This window comes from Aulonocara stuartgranti (assembly GCF_965226115.1).
Source record: "Aulonocara stuartgranti genome assembly, chromosome: 9".
NCBI lineage: Eukaryota > Metazoa > Chordata > Actinopteri > Cichliformes > Cichlidae > Aulonocara > Aulonocara stuartgranti.
Genome location: NC_138960.1, coordinates 28,527,125 through 28,551,718, shown reverse-complemented (window position 1 = coordinate 28,551,718; position 24,594 = coordinate 28,527,125). Strand labels below are relative to the sequence as shown.

At 39.8% G+C, this 24,594-nt stretch overlaps 4 protein-coding genes across 9 annotated transcripts; all 4 read right to left on the bottom strand.

Moving 5' to 3' along the window:
* Positions 1-21: 21 nt before the first annotated feature.
* LOC309714857 (lipocalin-like) lies at positions 22-1,526 on the bottom strand. The gene is made up of 6 exons (XM_082547578.1): positions 1,376-1,526; positions 1,077-1,216; positions 886-965; positions 686-799; positions 492-593; positions 22-408 (listed from the first exon to the last, which is right to left on the bottom strand). Exons 1-6 carry the CDS (start codon positions 1,469-1,471, stop codon positions 389-391), a joined length of 552 nt encoding a protein of 183 aa, XP_082403704.1. The 5' UTR covers positions 1,472-1,526; the 3' UTR covers positions 22-388.
* A 1,047-nt stretch (positions 1,527-2,573) lies between these two features.
* On the bottom strand, positions 2,574-8,822 carry c8g (complement component 8, gamma polypeptide). The gene is made up of 7 exons (XM_082547570.1): positions 8,529-8,822; positions 7,482-7,627; positions 6,982-7,052; positions 6,798-6,905; positions 6,579-6,683; positions 6,212-6,247; positions 2,574-2,695 (listed from the first exon to the last, which is right to left on the bottom strand). Exons 1-7 carry the CDS (start codon positions 8,709-8,711, stop codon positions 2,676-2,678), a joined length of 669 nt encoding a protein of 222 aa, XP_082403696.1. The 5' UTR covers positions 8,712-8,822; the 3' UTR covers positions 2,574-2,675.
* Positions 8,823-8,999: 177 nt separating this feature from the next.
* msrb2 (methionine sulfoxide reductase B2) lies at positions 9,000-11,493 on the bottom strand. The gene is made up of 5 exons (XM_082547748.1): positions 11,222-11,493; positions 10,710-10,807; positions 10,229-10,305; positions 9,910-10,057; positions 9,000-9,758 (listed from the first exon to the last, which is right to left on the bottom strand). Exons 1-5 carry the CDS (start codon positions 11,334-11,336, stop codon positions 9,627-9,629), a joined length of 570 nt encoding a protein of 189 aa, XP_082403874.1. The 5' UTR covers positions 11,337-11,493; the 3' UTR covers positions 9,000-9,626.
* A 1,332-nt stretch (positions 11,494-12,825) lies between these two features.
* armc3 (armadillo repeat containing 3) lies at positions 12,826-23,814 on the bottom strand. Of its 6 annotated transcripts, none has more exons than XM_082547065.1 (20): positions 23,699-23,814; positions 23,451-23,506; positions 22,432-22,549; positions 22,070-22,195; positions 21,757-21,825; positions 21,393-21,568; positions 20,622-20,816; positions 20,318-20,501; positions 20,048-20,200; positions 19,853-19,961; positions 18,828-19,077; positions 18,502-18,638; positions 18,064-18,232; positions 17,804-17,907; positions 16,787-16,870; positions 16,161-16,244; positions 14,996-15,034; positions 14,358-14,522; positions 13,908-14,070; positions 12,826-13,718 (listed from the first exon to the last, which is right to left on the bottom strand). In XM_082547065.1, exons 2-20 carry the CDS (start codon positions 23,496-23,498, stop codon positions 13,512-13,514), a joined length of 2,580 nt encoding a protein of 859 aa, XP_082403191.1. In that variant the 5' UTR covers positions 23,499-23,506; positions 23,699-23,814; the 3' UTR covers positions 12,826-13,511. The 6 variants fall into 6 exon arrangements, with proteins under 6 accessions (XP_082403191.1, XP_082403189.1, XP_082403192.1 ...); XM_082547063.1 differs by having other exon boundaries at positions 16,787-16,873; positions 23,699-23,813; XM_082547066.1 differs by lacking the exon at positions 14,996-15,034 and having other exon boundaries at positions 16,787-16,873.
* Positions 23,815-24,594: the final 780 nt, after the last annotated feature.

Genomic DNA, 24,594 nt, shown 5'->3' with positions numbered 1-24,594 from the left:
CAAAATTATTGTGAAATCAGACACTTTTTAACAGCTTTATTAGCTTTGAGGTTGGAAAACAGGAGAAAAAAAAGTCTGCAAAAGAAATCAGAAGTTACAAAAGACAACTTATAATATTTCCGTGTACTTCAGTCCCTTTTTTTCTTACAAGCAGGCCTTTATTGTTCCACTCTGATGCCCCAGTTAATGTGCATGTTGACAAGTATGAGAGCTCAACTAGGATCAGGGTTGGTCTTTGGTGTGCAGCAGAAAACAGAGTGAAATGCTTGAGGTTCATTGTCCCAGGGTGTAGCTTTGTGAATCCGTCATGACTGTAGGGGGGAGAGGGGTTGGACGAATGTGGTGGGGGGGTGGGGGGGATGCTGCTGAGATGGAAGATTTGGGCTCCTCAGGCGTCGGGACACTCACCTGTAACGCATATTAGAAAGGCTGGTGAGCGAAGGTCTGCCTCGCTCACAGAATCAGTTACATTGTTGATACTGTTAACTTACCATTCTTGGGCAGCATAACAATGTTCTCAGCGAGGACACCAGTCTCCAAAGAGAACTGCGAGAATTTCTCCTGCAGGACAGCGCTGGTGTCGGGAGTGCGACCTACAATAAAAAATGACGGCGCTCTTCAAGAATGAGCAAATCCCGGAGAGCATTCCTAGAAAGTTACTCTTATTTTGGTAAGACAAACTCACTGTAAAGCTTGTTGAGGACCTCGGACACCCCATTCTTTGTCTTGATGGTGTGGACCAGGGCGTACTCATCGTAAACAATGTCAACAATGCGCATGTCGTTGTCATTGTTCCAAGCTGGTGGGGTCACAGAAATCATGTTAAATCTAAGTATTCAAATATATGTCAGATTTTGGGGCAGTTTTAAAGGCGTCTCTACTTACTTTGGCTGTGGAAGGTGAAACGTCCAGGAGTGTCTGTTTTCTTAGCCAGGTGAGTCATTCTCCAGCAGGAGCCATCAGTACTTAAATGGGGAAAAAATGACCAGTTTATTAGATATCCTCCCTAAAAAAGACAATCATTGCCATTTAATTTATTTTATTTTATCTTATTTTGAAAGCACAATTATACTCACTTCAGGTTGGAGTAAGAGAGGTCCAGATCTTCTACATCAGTAGGAGTTAAGAAAGCAGTCCCCATCTTCATGGTTGCTTTGTGGTTCACAAACCACTGAGCATTTGTAGCAAAGCCAACCATGTACCACTTGCCCGCCACCTGTAAGAAAGCAAACACTGTTTAAAAAGAGGTTATCTAAACCCTACCTGCATTACTGCTTCCCCTCTGCTTTCTAAAAGTGAGGGGTTGTTTTTGTCTGTGCAACAACCCAAAGACAGACGCAAATAACTTCTTTCCTTTTAAATGTGTATTTGTTACCTTCTCCAGGTTGAAGTCTTTTACGGGCATGACATCTGCACATGCAGCCAGCACGCACACCAGGACGGCCAGCATCCTCAGCAGTGTGCTCCTCATGGCTTCTTCTGTCTGTGCTTCGGCAGCAAGGAGTGATCAGGAGTGTCAAGGCGGTTTGATGGGAAAGAGCAAGCGGAGGCTTCTTATATTTGCTGCAGGGTACAGCCCTACCCCCATTCTGTCTCCTCCCCACAATCCTGCTGTTCGCTACACCATTACAAAAACCCTCAGGCGAATCACGGCTGTTACACAACTGGCACGTGTGAATAGAGCCAGGACACAGGGGTAGAAGGGATGGGGTTTAAACATTAGTGTCCAAGCATGCCTGGCCAAAATGTCACATGTATAAAATCAGTGTGTTTTCCATTTTTCTGGATATGATAAACCATTGGCATCCAGTATTTCCTGCATGGTCAGGGATTTTTAAGAACTTCATGGTGAAAAAAAAATAAAAATCATTCTCATAAATAACTTTGCCAGTGTTGCATACAGTGGCTTGATTGTTCCTTGCAGCCTCTGAGCACTGACTCACATCATTGTACTGGTTTCTTTCTTTCTTTCTTACTTTCATAAAACCTTTGGTGCATGCAGAATTTCAGTGAGAACCTCTGAGTTTTGTAACTACCAGGGAGTTGGAGCATGCACTATTGACTTGTTTAAATTTAAATATTGCATTTATGTTACAGCAAATCCCCCCTTGACTTTGTTTCTGTGTATTGTATCATTTGCTTGTTACATAAAGTGCTGATTAGCTGTGAATTCTTTATTTTTGCTGACATGTACCGATGACTTATCAAACCTCTCCTCTGTTATGAGACCAGACGAGCACAGACTTGTAATCAGCTGGTTATGAAACACTCACATATCCACACAAATAGGGACACAGAGAGAGAGAGAGAGAGAGGTGCTGGTTGGAGCGAGGGGAAGTGGTAAGAGGCACTTTTGGTGAGTTTTGTAACCACCCTTGTGACATCTGGGCCTTATTATCTCCATTCCTGGCCCCCTCATCCAATTTTTGCATCCTCAAGCACAAAACAAAAATGTGCATTCGCCTCTCAATGGTAAATCTCGGGATAAAAAAACACATGTTGACACTTCCATCTCACCACAGGATTAGCAAACAGCAAATAAGGACAATTAAAAGCATTCAACAACAGCTTGATTTGACTCTTATGTCCTTTTATTCAGTGTGTGGCTGAGGACATTTAATGTTAGGGGTGAATTCAAAAGCGTTGCTCTCCATCGTCCCCTCAGCTCCGCCTCTTCAGCATGTGGGAACACAATCTGTTAAACAAGGAATGCCAGGTTAAATTACAGAGAAACCGTGCTGATGTTTTTCAGCAGGCAGTGGAAGTTAGATAACGTGTTGACAACGTTTTAAAAACTGACTGCAGGAGCACAGCCTGCAGGAACAAAAGTCAGCACTGTTTCTGAGAAGGTCTGGCTCACTTTTCTTTTTTCCCCCCAAGTGATACATGATGCCATTTAAAAAAAAAAAAAAACCTCATACTGTTATTCAACAGTGGGTCTCCCGCTTAGAAACACTCTGTGATATCTTCCTACTTATAGCTGTCAAATCTTTTTTGTACAAAATATGCAGGATGATTAAAAATCATGACATGTACCATTTTACCCACATGTTTGATACCATGCTCGAGCCATGATTATAACTTGCTTTGACCAGCTACATATCCCACATGGTGTGAAGAACCTCTATGCTTCTGTTAATCTACAGTATAGACATTTAACTGGTGATATTTTGCCATTTAACCCATTTGTCTCATAAAATAAAAGCGCTTCTGAGCAAAAACAAGATTTTGACTTTAAAGTATGCAAAACTGATTTATTTGCAGTTTTTAACAGAGCTCGAATGTGTATTTTAGCATTGAAAATGTCACATCTGTCTGCTGTACTTATGAGGGATCAAAAATGTCAAACTCAGTTTCAGGTTGCGTGACCTCATTAAATTTCCCAAAGTTACTGTACACAAAAATCACGTGATTCTGAGGAGGTCAGTAGGGAGGTACTCACCGAGTGAGCAAGTACTGTTATCACATGGTGATTTTAGCTTTCACAGCATTTTTCAAGAATCCTCATCAGCTATTCAAATCAAACCACACTGCAGGAAACTAGACAAGAGCTTTAGCCTAAACTAAATGTACATTGTTGCTGTGCTTCGGCATTTAATACATTTAAACTGTTCATTTATTTAAATTAAACATTGTACATATTAACATTTAAGTTACTGCCCAAAGGGGATCTGAATTATTCTCCTCATTTTGTTTTGCACACTGGTTATTGCCTTTGGCTTAATTACATTTTTTAAGTCAATAACTTGTTTTTTCATAACATACTGCTTAGCTTAGATTATACAAAACAAACTATGAAGAACATATTAACCAGGTAACACAAGCAGCTCGAGATGAGTGTGTTTTTTTTCCTCTAGTAACATGTGAGGGAAAAGTGCCGTGAGCCACAATCACAGCACAAAGCTGCAGCTCATTTGGGGTGAAACTAATTGTGTGGTATTGAGTTCCTGTTTCTCTTTATTCTTTATCCTTTATTCTTGTCGCCTCCGTACGTTTTTTGCACCTTAACTACTCCCTCAGTTTTCAGCCGATTTTCTCAGTTCAAACTCTAATCTGTTCTGCTCTTTCTGGCTATATCTTTTGGTGTTTATTGCTATTATACTTTTTAAAATATTACACTTTTTTCCTTTAATTTGTCCCATTGAAATGAATGGAAAACTTCAGAAATTCTGCTAAAACTTTCTTGTTTTCGAAACTTAACTACATGCTCATGCTTTCACCTAGAAACTCCATTCAAACTTTAAAACGTTCTCAAATGATTGGTCTTTTCCTGTGTGATTCAGCTTTTTCATATCTGTTACCGTTTTCATTTAATGCCTCTTTAAGTTTTCAGTTGCAGCTTTGTGATTTTTCAGAAAATACATGCGTTGTTATGGTTGCTATGCAATTAACTCAGAGTGAGAGCTGCTGCTTTCTGAAGTTTCTCTTCATGTCCGAACAACTTCTTGCTCAATTTTCACCCAACCTCCACAAATTATACATCAAAACGTAGGTATTTTTGCTGGCTTTCAGAAAATATTACTATCACTGTTGTGGAAGTTACAGATTTTTATCAAATCACCTCAGAGCAACAAAAAGTTTTAAAACTCTCCATTCAAAGTCTATGGGAAGTTTGTTCAAAACCAGCGCTGGATTTCTCTAATGAGAGGCATTTTCGAATCGTCATATCTCTGTAACAAAGCAAAGTTAAGACATGAGGCTTGTGCCAATTCATCTTCAGACACTGCTGACACTCAAGGTCGAAGCAGTTTTTACAGCCATCTTACCATTGTGCCATAAATTACGTTTGTTTGAGGGGTGGAAATCTGTCCTCCTCTCAGTTTTCAAACTCCGAAAATTCTGACTGCTCATCACCCTATTTTCCAGGCGCCCGTTCTCTTTCCCAGTGGCGCAGTTGGTAATGACACAGGTCTGAAGCCCAAAGGTCGTGGGTTCAATTCCACCTTGTCCACATGTTTTCTTCCACTACAAATTAATACACTATCACAGACCTGTAATTCATATTGATAATTTATTACAATTCGGCAACATTTTATGATTTTGGCAGCTTTTCTAATATGGACCTCAGATTCTTGTTAACGCTCCATGGCAGAAATACATACAAGTACACCGCCTGATGAAGCAGACAGAAGCAGTACCTCTGATTGGTTCAGCATTTTCACCTCTTATCAGCACAAATCTCAGCCTCTTCTGCTGTTTTCATTAGAATTTTAAGCTTTTCCAGAAATTCTGCTGATTGAACTCTTTTCAGCAAAATTTTCAGTTTTTTCTGCTGTTTTCAGCAAAAACCTCTTTTCAGCAGAAATTCTGCTGATTGAACTCTTTTCAGCAAAATTTTCAGTTTTTTCTGCTGTTTTCAGCAAAAACCTCTTTTCAGCAGAAATTCTGCTGATTGAACTCTTTTCAGCAAAATTTTCAGTTTTTTCTGCTGTTTTCAGCAAAAACCTCTTTTCAGCAGAAATTCTGCTGATTGAACTCTTTTCAGCAGAATTTTCACCTCTTTTCTGCAAAATTTGCAGCCTTTTCACCTCTTATCAGCACAATTCTCAGCAGGTTCTGCTCATTTCAGCACAATTGTCAATCTCTCCACCTCTTCTTTGTGAGAATGAGTTTGGCTCAGTAAGCTAAATAACTACCCTTAGACCAGAAGGGCCAGGTTCGAATCCTGCTCAGGGAAATTTTTTTTTTTTTTTTTTTTTTTTTAAATTTCAAAATTTTCAGCTTTTTTCAGCAGACATCTTCAGCGTTAAGGCATCCACACAGCATTTTCACAGGAAATGCAAATTTTTCTAGTTCTTGTTTGCAGTTCTTTATGTAAAGCATGTTGTTAAGAAAAAATCTGCATAAATACAATTTGTTAATATTATTTATTATATTGCACTGAATCAGTGAAGCTTCTTACAGTACATGGGAGAAAATGCTAGGAAATAAGTCGTGAGCGCTTTGCCAGGGAAATGCAATGCAATTACTCGTGGATGTACTTGTCAGCACTAGGCCTGCATACTACACCAGTAAGTAAAAACCTGAAAAATAATATAAGTTTGTCTCAGTGGCATTGCACATGCTTATCTTGTTTCTGTCTGGCCATTTTGTTTGTGACAAATCGAAACATTATCACCCTTTCTTTTTAGGGGATTGCTTTTAAGTACATACGTCACTTAAGTTAATACATTTAAAAATGTTTAAAAAGAAAAAACAGCATGTAACTTACTGATCACATGATCTCGATCCACATCACCGCAGTGACCTAGAAAGCAAAAATAAATTCACATGCCATTATTTAGCCCTCTGGGGAGCTTTTACTATATATCAACATATGGCTAGTAGTAGTGTGACTTACTCTGACCAGTCATTTACTACATATGTAGTGTGTTGTTGTGTTATTTTGTAATGCACTGTGTTCAGAAAATATTTGGATTGTGTTCTCAAAGGTTACACGGTATATTCATTTGGTTAATCTAGCTATCAGAGATCCAGAGCTTGTCTAGCTATGCAGTCATCATGTGTTTCAAAATGCCAGCTTACATGAAATAGATTGCTATTAGTATTCTGTATGATAACTGTAAAATTAGCCATACTGTAGGTGGGGAAGGGGAAGTGGTAGGCCCGCTGCAAATTCTGTTTTGCAGCAAGCTCTTCAAACTTGGTTAGCAGCGGCTCTGACAGATTGTCCACAGACTTCCCTGCGAACACAGCACAACACAAAAACCCTTTAACATATTTACCAAAGTAATAAAGTATCAACAGTGCTGTGCTGCTCAATATAAAGTACCTAAAAAAGTAAGGGAGGAACCTACCATAGAGTTTCATTGTGATCTTGCCCTGTTTCTGGTAGTACATGATGGCATAGGAATTGTAGTCTGTATCCCCAATCACTATCTCAATATTCTGCTCAGGGGGAGATCCTGGTATATAGAGAACAGAGAGCAAAGTACACACAGGATCCTGCTTTATTCTGGGACACTAAGAAACAAAACTGACCTTTCAGTGTCAGTCTTCCTGGGACTGATGTTAGATGATAGACTTGTAATATCTCCCAACACTGGTGATTACTGAGAAGAGAAGAGAAGAGAAGAGAAGACTTTGTACTTTTCGGACAGTGCATGACAAATTAATCAATAAAACTTGTTTTTTCTCTGTTGAGGCCAGAAAGATTTCGTAGCACTCATACAGCAACAAAAGCTTTCATAGAATGCTCTCCAAAAACAACACAAGCCACATTTTTTCCATTTAAATGGGATATTATACTTCTAGGTCAGTTTGGCCAAAAAAGAGTTAGCAGAAAAGCTGACGGATTTAACAGTTCTACCTCATCCTTCCTGTTTTTGAAGATGCATAAATAACATTAAACACATGGCAAGGAATAATATCAGTAAGAATGGAATGAGGGATTCAAGAAATTGGCTCCCTCTGCTGCCAAAAAAATAGAAAGAAAGCAAAGAACATACAGAAGAATCAGCCACATGTGCAGCTGTACTCACTGCCTTGTTTTGGTGCTAACAGACAGCGTTTCATTAGAGGTAGCGGTACGAGCAATGGTGATTACTGTTGGCTCCACCTTGGTCCCGTGATTTACCAGGTAAGAGCATTTGGAGGCAGTATTAAGCAGGTACCATGTTCCCAGCATCTAGGACACACGCAATCAGAGAAAGGAAAAAACAAGATTTCAAAATATCTCAAAATCAATCAATTTGTCATAGACAAATGTCTTATCGGATTATTCTAATTCATCCCATCCCACTGAAATCAAAATTCCAAAAATGTTCCCGTGTCAAAACAAAAACAAAACATTTCTTTTAAATGCCCTGCTCTATCCCCTTCATATCCGTTCACCTGCACAGAAAAATTCCCTCATTGCCTCAAACACAATATTGACACAATTATGCAAGTTTGCCTGCATCAGCAGCCCCCACAGTAATCCATAAAAATCAGAGCTTTCACAGCGATCGAAAGTTTGAAGAATAAAGGCTTCTCAGAACTGGCCTTTGACTTGTTCGAGTCTCTGAATACTTTACTTTGATTCCACATAGAATATAAGGACAAAAACTTGTTGGATTATTCTTAGACCAGTGGGACAGAGCGCTTTTGTGTGTATATGTGTGTGTGTGTCATGATCTAATCAAAGCAACAAAATAGCTTTCTGGCTATTTTCTTATGTTTATATTGACTCATCCACCATTAAGTTACTTTCACATAGTTTCCGCAGATTCTTCTGCAGTCCTATTTGTATATCATACTGTGACACGGTACAACAATCAACAAAACAGTGTTCAGAGGTAAAATAACAGCACACAGAGCTGTCTGCTGTGTTGGCGACGTCTGCAACTGCCTGGAAACAGTCGGTCTCTTGGCAGTTGCAGCTTTTTCATGAATCTCACTGTCTTCAGCAGAAGGTTAAAAAGATTAACTAAAAAAAGAAAAAGACCAAGTACTGCTGATGTTATTTGGCACTATATAAATTGAATTGAGCAGCCAGGGCCCAATGCAGCAGTAGTGAAAATATTCCGCTTCTTTATCTTATTTCTTACCCTTTCTATGTCTATGTCTTGTTCGGGTTGGGTCTGGTCAATAGGTGTGATCTTTGGCTTCTTGGGAGGTCGTCTTTGGGGTCGGGGTCGACTCTTAGCTCCACCTACAGCCTCAGCAGAATCCCAGAGGTACACGCACATCAACATCACCACTGCAAGTATGCAACGCCATAGTCCAGCCATTGTATCGCTGACAAACAATTCTTGTTTTTGTTTTATAGGTTTTCTGTCCACCCTGCTCTGTTTCTCCCTTCAGCTGTTCTCTTTCTGCTTTACTCAACTTGCAACACATATACCCAGAAGATATGGATAAGCAAACAGAGACCCAGAGACAAACAGTGTGAAACAGAGGATGGCCTGCTGAGTTAAATATTAACTTCATGGTAGAGATGAGGCCATACTAAAGTGCTGTGGTGTGCACTTCTGAACAACAAGAGGCGGCAATAAATTACGGGCAAACATCGGGGGTCATCGCAGCACAGCGCCGGATTTAGACGTGAATTTATTGGGGGGGGAGGATCGGTCATGTTTGCGTGATTGCGATCAAAGACTTCAGCTGGATATGTACACGCAACTTCAGATTACAAACCAAAAACACAGCAATGTTTTTGCAATCCTGCAGAACAACAATTTTTTGACTGTTTTTTCCAGATATGAAAATATGCTAAACATTACAATGCTGTTAAAAACACTTTTTAAAAAATTTGGCATTAATGGCTTCACATATCCTACACATATGTTCCAAGTGGCTCATATGAGAAGACCTTCATTCAGATGACAGTTAAGGCAAAATACTTAACAAACATTAGTAAACAGTAAACACCAGTGACGAAGAGAGAACAGAAAAAAGATTATTGGAGAAGAAAAATGATTTACTGTGAGTCCTGTAGTCCTGTCCTGTGTAGACATTTCTCCAGTCCATATATCCATTAATATATGCAATATAAAACTGGTTTCAATTCACCTCCAGTTTAACCCACAATTCATCCCACTTCACATCACATAGCTTTTCACTTTAAACCCCCCCACAAAAAACAAAAGGGAAGTTCTTTAAACTGGTCCTGTTTTTTTTTTTTTAATGTTTTGATGAAGAGTCCATCAGTTACACTCATCCTCATCAGGTTTGTCGTTTTCTCTGGTTTTAAATGTGAGGGCAACACTGTTGATGCAGAAGCGCTGTCCTGTTGGGTCTGGTCCATCATCAAACACGTGGCCAAGGTGGGCATCGCACTGTGTGACCCAGATACAGAAACACAAAAAAGTCAGACGTTTGTGCACTTTTTTTTTTTTTACTTTAACCTCTGCTTTATAGCACAAACAACAAGTATCACAGCTAAACTGAATGAAACCTTGGCTTCTTTTGGTTCCTAGCACAACTCACATTTTTACAAAGGACTTCTGTCCCAGGGCTGCCCAGGCTGTTGTCAGGGCGCCGAATGATGGAGGTGTGGCTTTCATCACCCTCCCATGTCCCGTGAGCCTCATTGAATGCTGGCCAGCCTGTCCCGGAGTTGTACTTAGCCTCGGAGCTATGAAGAGAGGAAGGAAGAATTTAGTAAACATCTGCTGATTTTTTTTAAAAAATGAGCAAACAGCAAAATCATCTTATACCAGTAAGCCCTCATTTTTCAGAGTTTTAATAAAAGATTATGGTCCAGTCCAGAAAATGTGCATACCCCTTTACTGGTTAGATGTATTACCTGAAGAGTGGAGCATCACAGCAGACACAGTGATACATCCCCATTTCAAAATGGTTCAGGTAGATCCCACTAAAGGGCTGAGAACATCCACAAATACACACACACACACACACCAGATCACAATGTAAGGAGCAGAAATACAGCTCATTTCACTACCTGTGTGTTCTTCAGCACCCTGGTTTTGCAAGTGTATACAATGACTTGTCCTTAGTCCTGTTATAACAAGATGAAATATCTCTGCGTTTCATTTTTCGGGCTGTATTTAATTCATAATGTAGTAAAAGTGTGTCGTTGTGATACAGAGCAGATCAAAGTCCACCTGAGAATGTGCTGCTGTTGATGAGATAATGTATGTCACTCTGCTGGTGTGCTTATGTGCATGTGTAACCTTCCACTTATTAATTCTGAACACAAAGCTTCTTTGGCATTAGGTTACATAATAATTATTTTGTTTTTTGTTTTTTTCATACACTGGACTCACCTCCTCAGTTCCTTTCTCTCTGGTGACTACATACTGCTCTGGGGTCAGTTTTTTATGCCAGTCTGTAGTCTCACTGTAACGTGTGAGGGACTGCAGGCCTGCACAGAGCAAAGGTCACACATTTTAGATATGCATATTTAAAACAAACCACATGTTTTGTGCGTGAGCATGCGTGTGTGTGAGAGAGAGAGAGACAGTGAATCATTAAAGCCACATTTGTGGCAGAGTTTCCTGTAATTCATGCATTTTCTTATCTGATCACATTACCATTAATAATACAGACTCTGAAAACTTTAAAGCTGAGAAAGTGAGGCTGCTTGGAAATATATTCTTAAAGAATAACTAAGACTAAAATATAAACATTCTAATCTCAAAGAATTTCCACTTAACTTCTGAAATACTCTTTCAAACAGAGATGTAGAACCTCTAATAGTAAACATTCGTGCATGATGGTGCAGCGAGCTGCAGCTCAAGTACAGCGCTGATATAAATCAGAAGTTCGCTCACGGTACCTTGACATGTGGACACGGGACGGATTATGCCGGGGATCCTCCTCGGTAACTCTGCAGCTCTGGCTGTGGCGTGTTGAGAGGCAACAGCGACAATCCGGCGGACGAAACGAGACATGTTTGCTCCAGTGGAGTCAAGTGCGACTAAAGTGCAGCTTTCAGTGGAGCCAAGCAAAGATTTTTCACGCCGCGGCGAGTTTGGGCTGGTCCTCGCTCGGCTTATCCGGGCTGTTAGCGGGGTTACACGGTCACAAAACACAACTGAAGCTACAAAGGTCAAAGTGGATGGAGTTCAGTCGTATTTTATTGCCAGCACTGTGCAAAGAGCGCAGTAAGCGCTGCTGAATGGGAGTGGATCAAAAAATTAAAATAAAAAAAATCTAAGATTAGATTTTAGATTTTTTTTAAGACTGATACAGAGATATTTGTTGATTTAAAAATATGACATTCAAATAGGTAAGCCATATTTATTTATTTATTTAATTCTTTTAGAGACATGAAACATGAAAGGATTTCTCTAGCATTTATTGTTATTTATTTAACCTGTTCCTGTATGCTTTGCTTTAGTTAATAGCTAATATTGGCTATTTGCCAGTCTATTACACAAAGTCCATATACACATGTATATAAAATCTCCACCTCATCTCCTGAGAGGTGGTATAAATACAATCCTCAGGCTCGGGTCCACTTGAGGGGACTTTGAAGGTTCTGCACAATATCGTGGTTGCTCCTGGACTGCACTCTTCGGCACAAAGACCTCTGATGTTGTGCTTGGTATCTGTTGGAGCTACTCTTCCGGTTTTGGGATTACAACACTTAGTGTTTCCATTTCCACTGTGACTACTTTAGCCTTTTCCTTTCACACCTGCTCCAGTTGTTCCTTCAGCCTTAGTTTGTGATGTCAGTTGTGCCATTTCTTCCTAGTACTGGTGTCCGCTGGGATTGCCACATCTATCTGCTGTTCACAACCATCTTTGCAGGTGTCTATTTGAATACTAATTGTTATTGTTATTATTAATAATAATAAATGGTAAAAGGCCTGTACTTGTATAGTCCCTAAGGACCCCAAAGCGCTTAACACATTCAGTCATCCACCCATTCACACACTGGTGATGGCAAGCTACATTGTAGTTACAGCCACCCTGGGGCGCACTGACAGAGGCGAGGCTGGCGGACACTGGCAACGGGTGAAGTATCTTGCCCAAGGACACAATGACCGAGACTGTCCAAGCCAGGGCTCAAACCGGCAACCTTCCGATTACAAGGCAAACTCCCAACTCTTGAGCCACGATCACACAACCAATAATAATAATAACCTGTTCAACTGTTCCTTAAGGCAAAAATTGGATGAGTTATCAGATGGTAACTACTCATGATCAAATACATGATCAAAACAACCTGCTGAAGTTCAAATTGAGCATAAGAAAGAAGAAAGAAAAGAAGAAATGTGATTTAAGTGCCTAAAATCACATTGCCTTAGTTGTTGGTGCCAGATGGGCTGGTATGAGTATTTCAGAAACTGCTGATCTACTGGGATTTTCCCCGAAAACCATCTCTAGTGTTTACAGACAATAGCACAAACAAAGAAAATATCCAGTGTGCAGCAGTTCTTTGGGTGAAACTGCTTTATGATGCCAGAGGTCAGAGGAGAATGACCAGACTGCTTCAAGCTGATAGGAAGGTAACAGTAACTCCAATACCCACTCATACAGCCAAGGCATGCAGAAGAGCATCTCTGAATACAAAACACTTCAGACCCTGGAGCAGATGGGATACAGGAGCAGATGCAGAACAGGAATGTACATCTACAGTTCACACAGGCTCACCAAAATTGGACAATTATAAAATTGGAAAAACGATGCCTGGTCTGGTGAGTATAAATTTCTACTATGAAATCTTTCTGGTAGGTTCAAAAACATGAAAGCATGGATCCAAAGCTCCAGGCTGGTGATGGTGCCATGAAGCTGTAAGAGATATTTTCAATTCTCCAGCTGAAGCATTAACTTTCTAAACAACTACAGCTTGCACGTTGGCAAAAACACTGCTTCACCATGTTGGACCCATGCTGAAGTACAAAGGTTGAATCACTGTGTTTAATAGAGAAACACCACAATAGACACGATTTTGCTTTCCTTATGCATATGTAGAAAAAAAAATAGTCAACTGATGAGGTCCGCCATGCACACATCATGTACACATAAACACACATTACATATAAATCGGTTGATGCACATCAGACAAAATATAACGTCAAAGCGTTACCTTCTGTGGTATTTAAACAATACAGTACTGATTATATAGTTTGATATTGGACTGCAGCTGGGCTATTGACTGGAAACAGGTTTCCAGGTTGGTGCACAAGGTCTACTATGTAGCGGCAGGGCTGTGAAGAGTGCAGCTTGTTGGAGGAATTTCTACTGAAAAGGAGAACCTCATTCCAAGCACGGTTGTAGTCTCCCCTAACAAGTGTGCAGCTCAGTCCAATGCAATCAGCCAGTGACTAAAAGAGGAGACAGAAGAATGTCAGACTGAGAAATAGGCTGAGGAACAAATATTATGGAGAAGACCTTAAAGAGACAGAGCTTAAATTGGGATGTCAAAACATGTTGGTCAGGAATAAAAAATATTAGGAAAGATGATGAACATAGCCGCTCATGCTAATGCTACCATGCGGGTAAAGAATCTGTACCTTGAACAGGAGTGCCCTGTGATAATAGATTCCCTTTTTGATGAAACCAATGGGAATAACATTAGACTGAAGTTGAATCTTCAGCTCACTGAGGTGCAGAATCCAAGAAAACTCGTGCATCTTTTCCTTCTCCACTGCTCCCCCCATGGCTTCGCTCACCAGCCTGAAAATAAGAGCAAACCCAACCAAAGAAAATGCAGAAACCTTTAAAATAAAGTCTTTGTTTTCCATTCTGATCTCTCAGGGTATTGTATTTCAGTGTGTTAGCAGAGTGTCTGCATTGCATACCACTGCTGTCATTTTTAGTCAGCTCTCCTGACATTTTAAGAGTTGGTGTGTAAATGTCATTTTAATGTGTTTCCATGACTCCAGAGATTTGTTTTAAACAATAGCTGCTGATAAGTTACTTCGCTCTCTCTTTGCATGCCAGTTTCTGCATGAATACGTTACCTGGCTAAGGATTCACACTGCTCTTTTTCATCATTCAGTGGAAAGATGTATTCTTTGGCAATTTTTATTAGAATCTGCAATGAGACATCCTCCATCATTCCCCGTGGTTTCTCTACAGGAGACTCAGGCTGAAGATAATCTTTCTGTTTTTCTTCCTTCTTCTTCCTGAAGAAACAATAAATTAGAAAAGAAATCAGGGGAGTCAGTGCGTTAAAATAAGAAAGAAAATCACTACTTAATATTCCACCTTTGTGAACTCTATCACACATTTCACATCACAGGATCCATGTTAGTGACACTGCTTTATGCTCATCCTTCATATTAACAGGCACACTCTTTTTAGTGTCTAACGATCTCCTTCATGTTATCTGATTTTATTTACATATAATCAAGAGAACATATCATTACAAGATCTAATCATTATCACTAACGCAAGATCTTTCAATATTTTTTTAAATGTCAATGTTTTTGGCACTATATCGTCTTTAGCATGCGTCAGAGATTGTTATCATCTCTAAAATGTTTAGACAGTTTCCATAAAAGGTATATGAATACAGCACAGGGATGTATTTGAACACACACAAACTTTAGTAGTAATAATAATAATAATAATAATAATAATAATAATAATAGAGTACATGAGGCCATAATCTTTCTGTTCCTCTTCCTTCTTCTTCCTGTACAAAAAAAAGAGTAAATTAGAAAAGAATTCTGTCAGTATCTTACAAGGAAAGAAAATCACTACCGTATTTCCCGGACTACAAAGCGCACCTGAATATTAGCCGCACAAGCTAAAATCAGGGGAAAATCCTGCTTTGTACATACATTAGCCGCACCTGACTAAAAGCCGCAGGTGTTTCAATGTTGACTCATCATATGTAAGAGAATATGCACAAAGGGAATTGTCAGGAAAGAGATGGCTGTTTGGAGACACACCCCTTTTATTAATATTTTGAAAAACAAGTTATGGGTACATATTTGCACATGTAGTACATAACAGTAACCTATAGCATACCAGAAAAATAGATTCGGACTACCTTTTATGCTCAGGTGCAGTGACACAGCTTTAACAAGAAGAAAAGTCAGTCATTCACCATCTTTCTCTTCTTCCTGCGCTCTAAAACCACCAAAGTCCTCTTCTCCAATGTCGGAAACGAACAGGCTCAGGATGGCTTCGTCATCCACTCTCCGCTTCTCTCCTTCGTTGTCACTTTCAAAACCAAAGAAATCCTCGTTGTCAGTGTCAGAGTCGAACACCCTCAGAAGGGCCGTGGCGGTGTCCTCCTCTCCATCATGCAGCAGTCCAGCCCTTCAAAATCCGTTGGTGATCGTGGATCTTTTCCACGCTGTCAGAATCCACCGGTGGAGTTGGGCATAACTTGCTTTTCGCAAGTTTATCGCCGCTCGTCATCCACGCCTCCCGCTGAATGCGTAGCGCTACTTTGAAGTTTGTTTTTCGCGCTACTTCGTACGGCACTACGTTGCCTGGCGGACGGACATGTGACTAACATACCACTCTTGAACCCCGATCCTTCCGCCAGGCAACGTAGTGCCGTACAACAGCGGAACAAACAAAACAAATCGTCTTACGATATCACAAAAATCATGGAAAATCCATAGAAAAGCCGCACCTGACTAAAAGCCGCAGGGTTCAAAGCTTGTGCAAAAAGTAGCGGCTTATAGCCCGACAATTACGGTACTTAAAATTCCACCTTTATGACCTCTTTTAATTCATTTCACATTTCGTGCTCAATGTTAGTGGTACTGCTTATGTTGAGCCTCCACATTAACAAGCACACTCACTTTGGTGTCTTACGGTCTCCTTTAACTCTGCTTTCTGACTCTGATGGCTTGCTCTGTGTTTCTTCTCGCACATCTACTGTCACCCTGCAACCAAAGGACATCAACAAAATGGTTTATATGAACACACAGCACTGTATTTTATAAATCTTTGCACATATATTGTGGAACCATTACTCTTTGTGACTGTTTTTCTGCCAAGGCTACAGGAAAACTTGGGCTTAAGGGACATTGCCAAGAACTAAATCAGGTTTGTCTTGGGGATATAATATCTATTTCACTCAATAACTTGCAAATCAATTTATAACTTGTATGAAATTATTTTTTTCTGGATTTTTGTTTGATATTCTGCCTCTCTCCATGATTTTTTTTAGCATGCAGCATTTATGTAGCTACATTTTCATGTAGGAAAAGGTAGCATCTTTTAATACTGTCTTGAAATGGGATTATTTTTGGCACAACTTCCTGTTTAGCATGTGTCAAAAAGAGTGTCAATGTATAATAATCATCATAATAACAATAATAATCATAGCTGTGGCCAAAAAGGGTTTGGACAAAAAAGATTTTTGTCTCCAGAACCTCTGATGTTAGTGGTAATACTTGTTGTACTACTTAGCAAACACACTCACTTTGGTGTTTTACGCTCTCCTCTGACTCTGCCGTCTGACTCTGATGGCTTGTTCTGTGTCTCTTCTGGCACATCTACTGTCTCCCTGCTAACAAAAAACATCCGTTAATTGGTTTATAGGAACACAGAAGAATAAGTCAGAAAATAAATTCAATCATGAGGCCTTTTGCTTTGAAATTTGGCTCATGCAGAAGCTATGGATGAGACCAGGAATCAGTTACATAACAGGCTGTTTAAGAATGCCTGAAGTGTTACGTGTAAATTCATGCTGGTGGAATGGGGGTCTGGGAGGGGTGAAGGGCTGAACAGAGGTACCCTGAAGGGGGTACCTCTCTTTTCCAAAGTTAATTTATGAAAATGCTGAAAGCATTAAACAGTGCATGCATATACAGCCTTAAACATCTAAGATGTGTTTTTTCATTGCGTGCATGCTTTATGTGGCTCAGTGAACACGCATGGGTATTGCATGTCTCTTTGTGCTTTTGCACATTTGTGATTTTGGGTGCAAGCTCAGAAGTCCATTATTTGAATCACAAGAAGCCCTCTGAGTGTGTCGCCACCCTAAAGAAGGGCTACCGTACACTGCCACACTAATTATGCTACAGGCATAGTGGGGGAGAATGGGAGGAGGAAAGGGAACGAAGGAAGAATAGAGCACAGGACTGGAGCAGAGAAGGGGAGGGTGATTGTAATCTAACAGCCACAATAAATTTTCTGAGCAAACAACATGTTGTGACTTCTAGTGCAGGAACCTAATGGTCCCAGTCAATTTCTGTAATTGTTCTGGTTAATTTACTTTTATTACCAGGTGGGAGGAGTCAGCTGTAACTGTTTAGAGGGCTATTACATACAGTATACCTTCCATTTGTCCTCGAAACATCTATCTAAACTAAAAGAATGTAATAATAAAGCATGCTTCTTAAAACAATTGGTGTCTTTTAAGCACAAGCATTAAAATAATGTAGTTTATATTTCTCCTTTTAAACTATCAAACCATACTCTAATATTAGATTCGTACTCTGGCAATACTGTTGCTTTGTTGACAATAATAATGGCTTGCCGCTGGTTAACCGGTTGCTTGGACAGTTCCTCTAAAGTCAGCATCCTCTGACCAGGGCGAGCCTGAGGGAAAACACAAGAGTTGCATTTTAATTATTATGTGAAAAGTCATGCTGCATTCTTGTGAAAGACTGCCAATAACAAAAAAACAACAACCAACTAATGCTATGTTAATAAGATTGCATTAAAAAGTCCTTGAAAGGACTTCTGACAGCATACCTTTCCAGCATCGTAGAAGCCACAGGTGATGATGTCAGTGGAGGCCAAAGAACTTGTCAGGCTGTATTTAAAAGACAAGTTGGAGTTAAGTAGGCTGTTCACAGCCAACTCACTGAAACTGTTCCTACGGGTCTTTGACTGGTTGATTTCCTGAAGTATTTCCAGGGCTCTGAGACACAGATAGAAACAACAAGCATAGACCAAAAGAAAGAAAGAAAAGAAAAATATTCTGTCATTACTAATAAATATAAAAATGGACAAATGAACAAAGGCACATGTAGTCACATCTAATATTGTCTTGCACTGCCATCTGTTGGTTATTTAGGGGATCACATTAAGCAATATCTATGCAGATATTGCATTTATTTTACTCGCCAGTCATTTATTTGGTGACACATCAGTCATGCTCTAATGACAGTGTTATCTATCACGTCTTACCCAAATTTGCACATCTCCACAGCAGTTGGCTCATCACTGGCACAGACATTCACTGCCAAGCATGCAATGTGAAGCACCTCCTTGGAGTGAGACTGCAGTAGATTGACCAGAAGCTGAAGACCTCCAACTCTGACTAGCTTGGGTTGAGTATTAGTTATTTAGTGAAAGAATTTCAAATGTAGTATCACAAAGTGAAACCGAATGCTGTTTACAATAATCCTGCTGTCTTGAGTAAAGTTTACAGCAATGATTAAAAACAATGATCATTATTTATTATTACTGAACATGAGAACAAGCCAGCATTCTGAGGTCACATAAACACCAACCTCTGTCCTAGCTTCTTCATCACTGGCCAGCACTGCCAGGCAACGTGCAGTGTTTACCAGGACTTGTGTAACTGTAGATTTCAAGGGTTCCAACAGAGCCTGTATGGCTCCATGTGACAAGATGCTACAGCGGATGATCTCATGTTCTGCCATGTTGCAAAGTGTGGCAGCAGAATTGGCCACTATCTTTGGACAGCTTTGATACAGCTGCTGTATGAGGAGCTTGTCGCCACCTTCCTCATACACTTCACTGGAAAATACAATAAACAGGGAGGGAGGTTTAATGAAAAGTTAGACGGCTGACAATTACTGTAGTTTTACAAATTTATACGTTGTTAAAGCATATTATTTCCAAGCATACAATGCGTGGGTTCGAGAGTTCGAAGAAGACTTGTCTGGAAAAAAAAATGTATAAGACAAGATTGGAGAAGACAATGGAAAAGAAGTAAAGAGATTCCGTGTCTTATTTTTATGAAAAAAGGGGAGGACAGCATTCTAGTCCAGAGTAGAACACACACCTTTAAATCCCTGAAGTCATTCAGATTTTATGTAGCTAATAATGGGAAAACAACTGAAAGGGTCTAGAAGTTTACAAAAAAATCATATTTGGATGCTTCATGCTGGACATAAAAGACAAAAACGGGCACTTATGTGCATGCATTATGGGAATTTTCAGAACTTCTTCCTTTTCTGAGAGATGTTTGGGATTATATGGGCCAAGGGTTGAAGTATGATTTGCCCAGGTCACCAATACTTTGTCTTCTTGGGGACAGGGGTGTCCTAGCACATCTGAATGATCGATATGAACCAGACAGTGTGTACTGGATGTCTGACAAATAAATACTACCCAGTAACTTATCATACAAATTGTCTCATATGCCTTATTCTGTGTCTTTAAACTGCCTTGTTCTTTGTAGATGTTTTTATACATAATTCCATACATTTTGAATTGTTAAAAAAAAGTGCATATATCTGTACAAAAACAATGAGGTATAGGTAAGACATCAAAGTCCTTCGTTACTCACAAGGCATTTGACTCGCTGTTATGAGTGAGGTTAGAGAGGGCCTGGGTTGCCGCCTCTCTCAGTGCCAAACTCTCCCTGCTCAGCAGTTGAACCAGGACACTGATACAACCTGAAACACAAAGGAATCCAACTCAATTACACTTTGTTGTGCTGACTGCACCTAATCTCAGGGTGGCTTGGTGAAGATGTACGTGCCAAGTTCTCTGAAGCGTTCTTTGCTGTTTAGGTGAAAGGTCAAGGCAGCCACAGCCTGACAGACAGACGTCATCACACCAATGTTCTCCAAGGACAGAAGCTCAACAAGAACGGTCTCCACATCCTGCTCGTGAAGCACTTTGCAGCTCTCAGCTAAACACACAGGCAAGCACCCGCATACACACACACATAACAGAATAAATAAAATAGAGTAAATTATGTGGGAAAGTTGAAAGAAATCTGTTGTCTCTAATTGCCTTCTGTGCTTACAGCTCTGAGCCACCCTGGTGATGCATTTAATAACACCTGACCGGATTTCAGGCACACTGGGAGTGAGGACAAATTCCATCAACTTGGTCAGTCCTCCACTCTTGTGAATGAGTTGGACACTTTCACTGTCACTCAAGCAGTTAGCCAGGACATGTAAGGCCTCAGCATGTAGGTCACTGAAGTTCTGTGAGAAATAAAAAGATAGGTCCAGAGGACACAGATTTTAAAGGATTCTCTATTATTTTATTCTTATTAACACAAACCAGCAGAATAAAGACATATATTACCTAAACCATATACCTACCACATTATTCAGGATACCCATAAGCTTCTCAAATCCCTGCTTGTCCCTGAAGGTCTTGTTTGCATCTCTGTCAGTAGTGACATGTTGCAACGTCTTTAAAGCCAAATGCTGAATGACAGGGAATTCCGAATTTAAGAGCTGCAGAAGTGGAGGGATCCCACCTAATTCGTGTACCACCAGTCGGCTTTTGTAGTCCTTCATGGGGACAAAACAGCAAAGCTTGCAAAAGGTTCACAGAAATGTTGAAAGCATTTTTTTCAACAATCCTAGGAGCAAATTTGAAGCTGTTTTCACTCATGAAATCTGTAAATGTTGGGAGAAATAGGTCAGGACTTTGTGAAGTTGCTCTTTCTCACACGTAGCGCACAGCAGGAAACAGTTCGCATTAACTGCATTCTCATTGCTAAGAAATACTTTAGGTTTGGCAGCAGTGCTGCCTTAGTAGAGCAGGAGGGAGGCAGAACACAGTGTGACCACTGACACCAGAGTTATTACCTGCACTATTATCACATAGATGAAATTGGACACAATAAATACTTTCCCTTGCAGAGCTGACAAGTTAAACACATTCTACAGCATTAAACATCTGCACTGTCACATGTACCCCTGTAATGTTATATCTAAAAAAGTTCAGGGGTTCAGTAAATACGGTATGTGAAGACAACTTTATCGTCTTTTAGGACTATAAAACATCACGTTAATTTTTCACAGTGAAAATCCTTATAATTTTTACATAAAATTACATCCTAAAGCCTGATGACTTTGGGTCACCTGTACTAGGTTGGAGATGGTCTCTAGTGAATTCTTCTTGACATCTGGGTCAGAACTAGACAGCAGCTGAATTAGAGTTGGCAGCCCCTTGTTGTCAAAGATCTGGGCCTTACAGAGGAAATCCTCTGACAAAGAAGCCAGGCACAGTGTTGCAAACTCGTGGACAACTGTATCATCTTGAACAAAAATGGAATTTGATTATATGAAAAGAAACAGAAATAAATAAGGATTGATCACAGAAATACTGCCTACTGCCATAAGTAAACACATGTGCTCTATTTTGATTGTATGCAACTTATACAAAGTGACACTGTTTCCTTTAGTGATCAAAATATATCTTAATCTTCTAATATCTATTACTCACCTTCGAGTGATAGTTTTTCAATAATTGATGGAATGGCATCTAATTTTTTCAACGCAGTCCTTACATCACCTTTCAGATTTAAACAAGAGACACTACTCAGTTACTCAGTAAGGCTAGCACCTTGCTCATTGTTAAATCAACAGAACAGGGAATCCAACATCTGGTAGATTAACAGATGCAAATTCCTGACAAACACATAGATGGCCGGTAAACTAAAGGGTCATTTGTAGAATCAAGACTGTCGCATGAGCTTGTAAGCTACCAAGTCCACTGCAGTCGAATCTGCATCAATGACGTAACTGGTCTGACGCACCATTGGTGGCCATGATGCCCAAGGCCATGAAGGCATTGCGTCTGACCAGCTTGTTGTTGTGAGTAATGAGTTGGCAGAGAGGCGCTAATGCCCCAAGTCCCAGCAGAGAAACCTTGTTCTCATCTCCTAACAACAGGGGGAGACAGTGAACAGGAAAATTAGGCAGATGGTGATGAAGTGAATTGCAAATGTTGCAATTTCTGGATTTAAAAAATGCATATCAAAAAAATACACCATTACAAAACATCAGCCTGAAAGCAAAATTAAGACAGGATTTTCTGCTATTCAGCTGCAAGGTTGCCCATAGAAATAAAAACAATCAATAATATGTGGAAGGGTTAGCGGTGGGTACCCTACCATACCTTTCTCTGCAAATGTCTGGATCGCTTCACACGCTTTGATTAAAATGTCCTCCTCTGGGGAGTTCAACAGCAGCACTACTGTTGCTGGGGCTTTGCTCTCAAGGGGTAGCGGCTCAAACTGTGAGAGTCAACAGGGAGAAGGAGTGTTTGCAAAATATAAAATAAATAACTGAAATATAGAACATGTATAAAGTCAGGTCTGTCTTTTTGACTTTCATACTTCTAGGACAATGAGACAGGACATATCTCAATGCCCAGCATGTACCAACAGGCAACAACCTGAGAACATGTACATGCATATGATATCCTGATGCCGTTTTCAAACAATTTTGTGCCCAAGGCCTACTAAAGACCAAGCCACAATTTCAAAGTACATTTTTATCATCAGAACATCAGAAAACTTCATCATCTAGAATGAAGTCAAAGACTTTTTTATTGTAGTGGCAAATGGACACACTTTTGAGCATGACATCTATTTTTTCCCTTTGAGTTTCACACTCCCTCTTTAGCTTTCTCCAGACTGTTAGTGTCTGAAGTTAGTTAGTGTTAGTGTTATTATCCACTGGTTAAGGGGATGTTTCACCACACATGAAACTGATCATTCTTACCTCATCACAAATATAATATTTACTATCAGTCAATGTTTTTGATGTGTCAATCAGAGCATTTGATATGTACTAAAGCAAATTCAAATTTCATTCATTATTTTTTGTGTAGTTAGAATAATCATGATTTGTTGACACAAATACCTGCTTGTATATCAACCTTAATGACCTTTGATGCCAAGCCCCAATGAATCAAGTTCCATAGTAGTAGTTCCAATCAGAGAGTTGTGCATGCTTTCTAATTGATATGTTCCCGGGATGTACAGTAGGCTGTGTTCATGGTATGGATGTGTTTCAGTGGACATGAATTAAACCTTGTCAAAGGTTCAAAAATGCATTAATTAGGTTTTGCCAACACCTAAAGAAACATTAGGTGAGAACCTTCACAGACCTAAAGAAACATTCGTCACTCACCGTTTCCTTGATTGGCGTTTCCCTCTCGTTCCTCGACTTCTTTCCCATATTATGGCCTAAAGAGGAGCAATATTGATGAGAGATGGGTGTCCAACGGTTCAATGCGTTCAACTCTGTGAACCCATAAAGCTAGCTAGCTAGTTATGCTACTATGCCACTCCTCAGTAGCACTGTCGACAGATTAAGCTTACAAAACAGGCATATGGCAAGCTCTCTAATTACTATCTCAAAAATGAACCACGACTTACGTTTTCTTTCCAGACCAAGAGGCAACTTCGAGGTTTTAAACCGACAACAATAACCTCACCGTACTGTGTTTTGGAAAAGGAGGTTGACGCAACGTTGCCAGGCAACGGGTGCCATGTGGAACTAAATAATGGTCTAAACAATCGTTATTTTAACCTATTGCAAAAGGTTATGGCTCCTATTGTCTTAGCAGTTTACTTCGGAAACACTGACAATGTATTTATGTAATCGGGACTTGGAACAAAAATATATTGGGTGGTTATTTATCCAAGTAAAGTAAAAAGAAAAAAAAAAACAGTATAGTCCATGAAGGAAATGCTGAGAGACACAAAAAAGGCAGGTATTAGCTATGTTGTTTGTGTGTTTTTGAACATATCACACACAGATTTACACAAACTGGTAGAATAAATCCTGGGTAACAACGAGGGGGGCACAAGTTTATGTTGAGTGAGCGTGAGGTCAGATGAAGAGGTTGTGAATAATACCACCAAAATCATCATTGGGACATTGTAGCAAATGTGTCAGTAGCCATCAAAAAGTGCATGTAAAATGAACTGGAGCTCAATGGATTGGGGTCTAAATCTTTAAAGGACAACAGAACAGTCTGGCAATTAGATGTATAAGTGTCTATTACATTATTTTATTTATTGAAAACACAACTTGCATGACCTATGGAGGGGTGAACCAGACAACTAAAGGTTCTGTGCTGTTTTCTAATTAACTGTGTAGTTTACTTTTGAGAACTACTAAGATTTGGAAAGCTCTTCAGATGTCCTTGAATCTGTTCATTGAATTACACTGAAGTTTGGAAGAAAGCACATTCCATCATTAAATTATCATGAATATATATATATATAGTTACATATATTTTTATTCAATATAAATCGAGCTCAGTCAA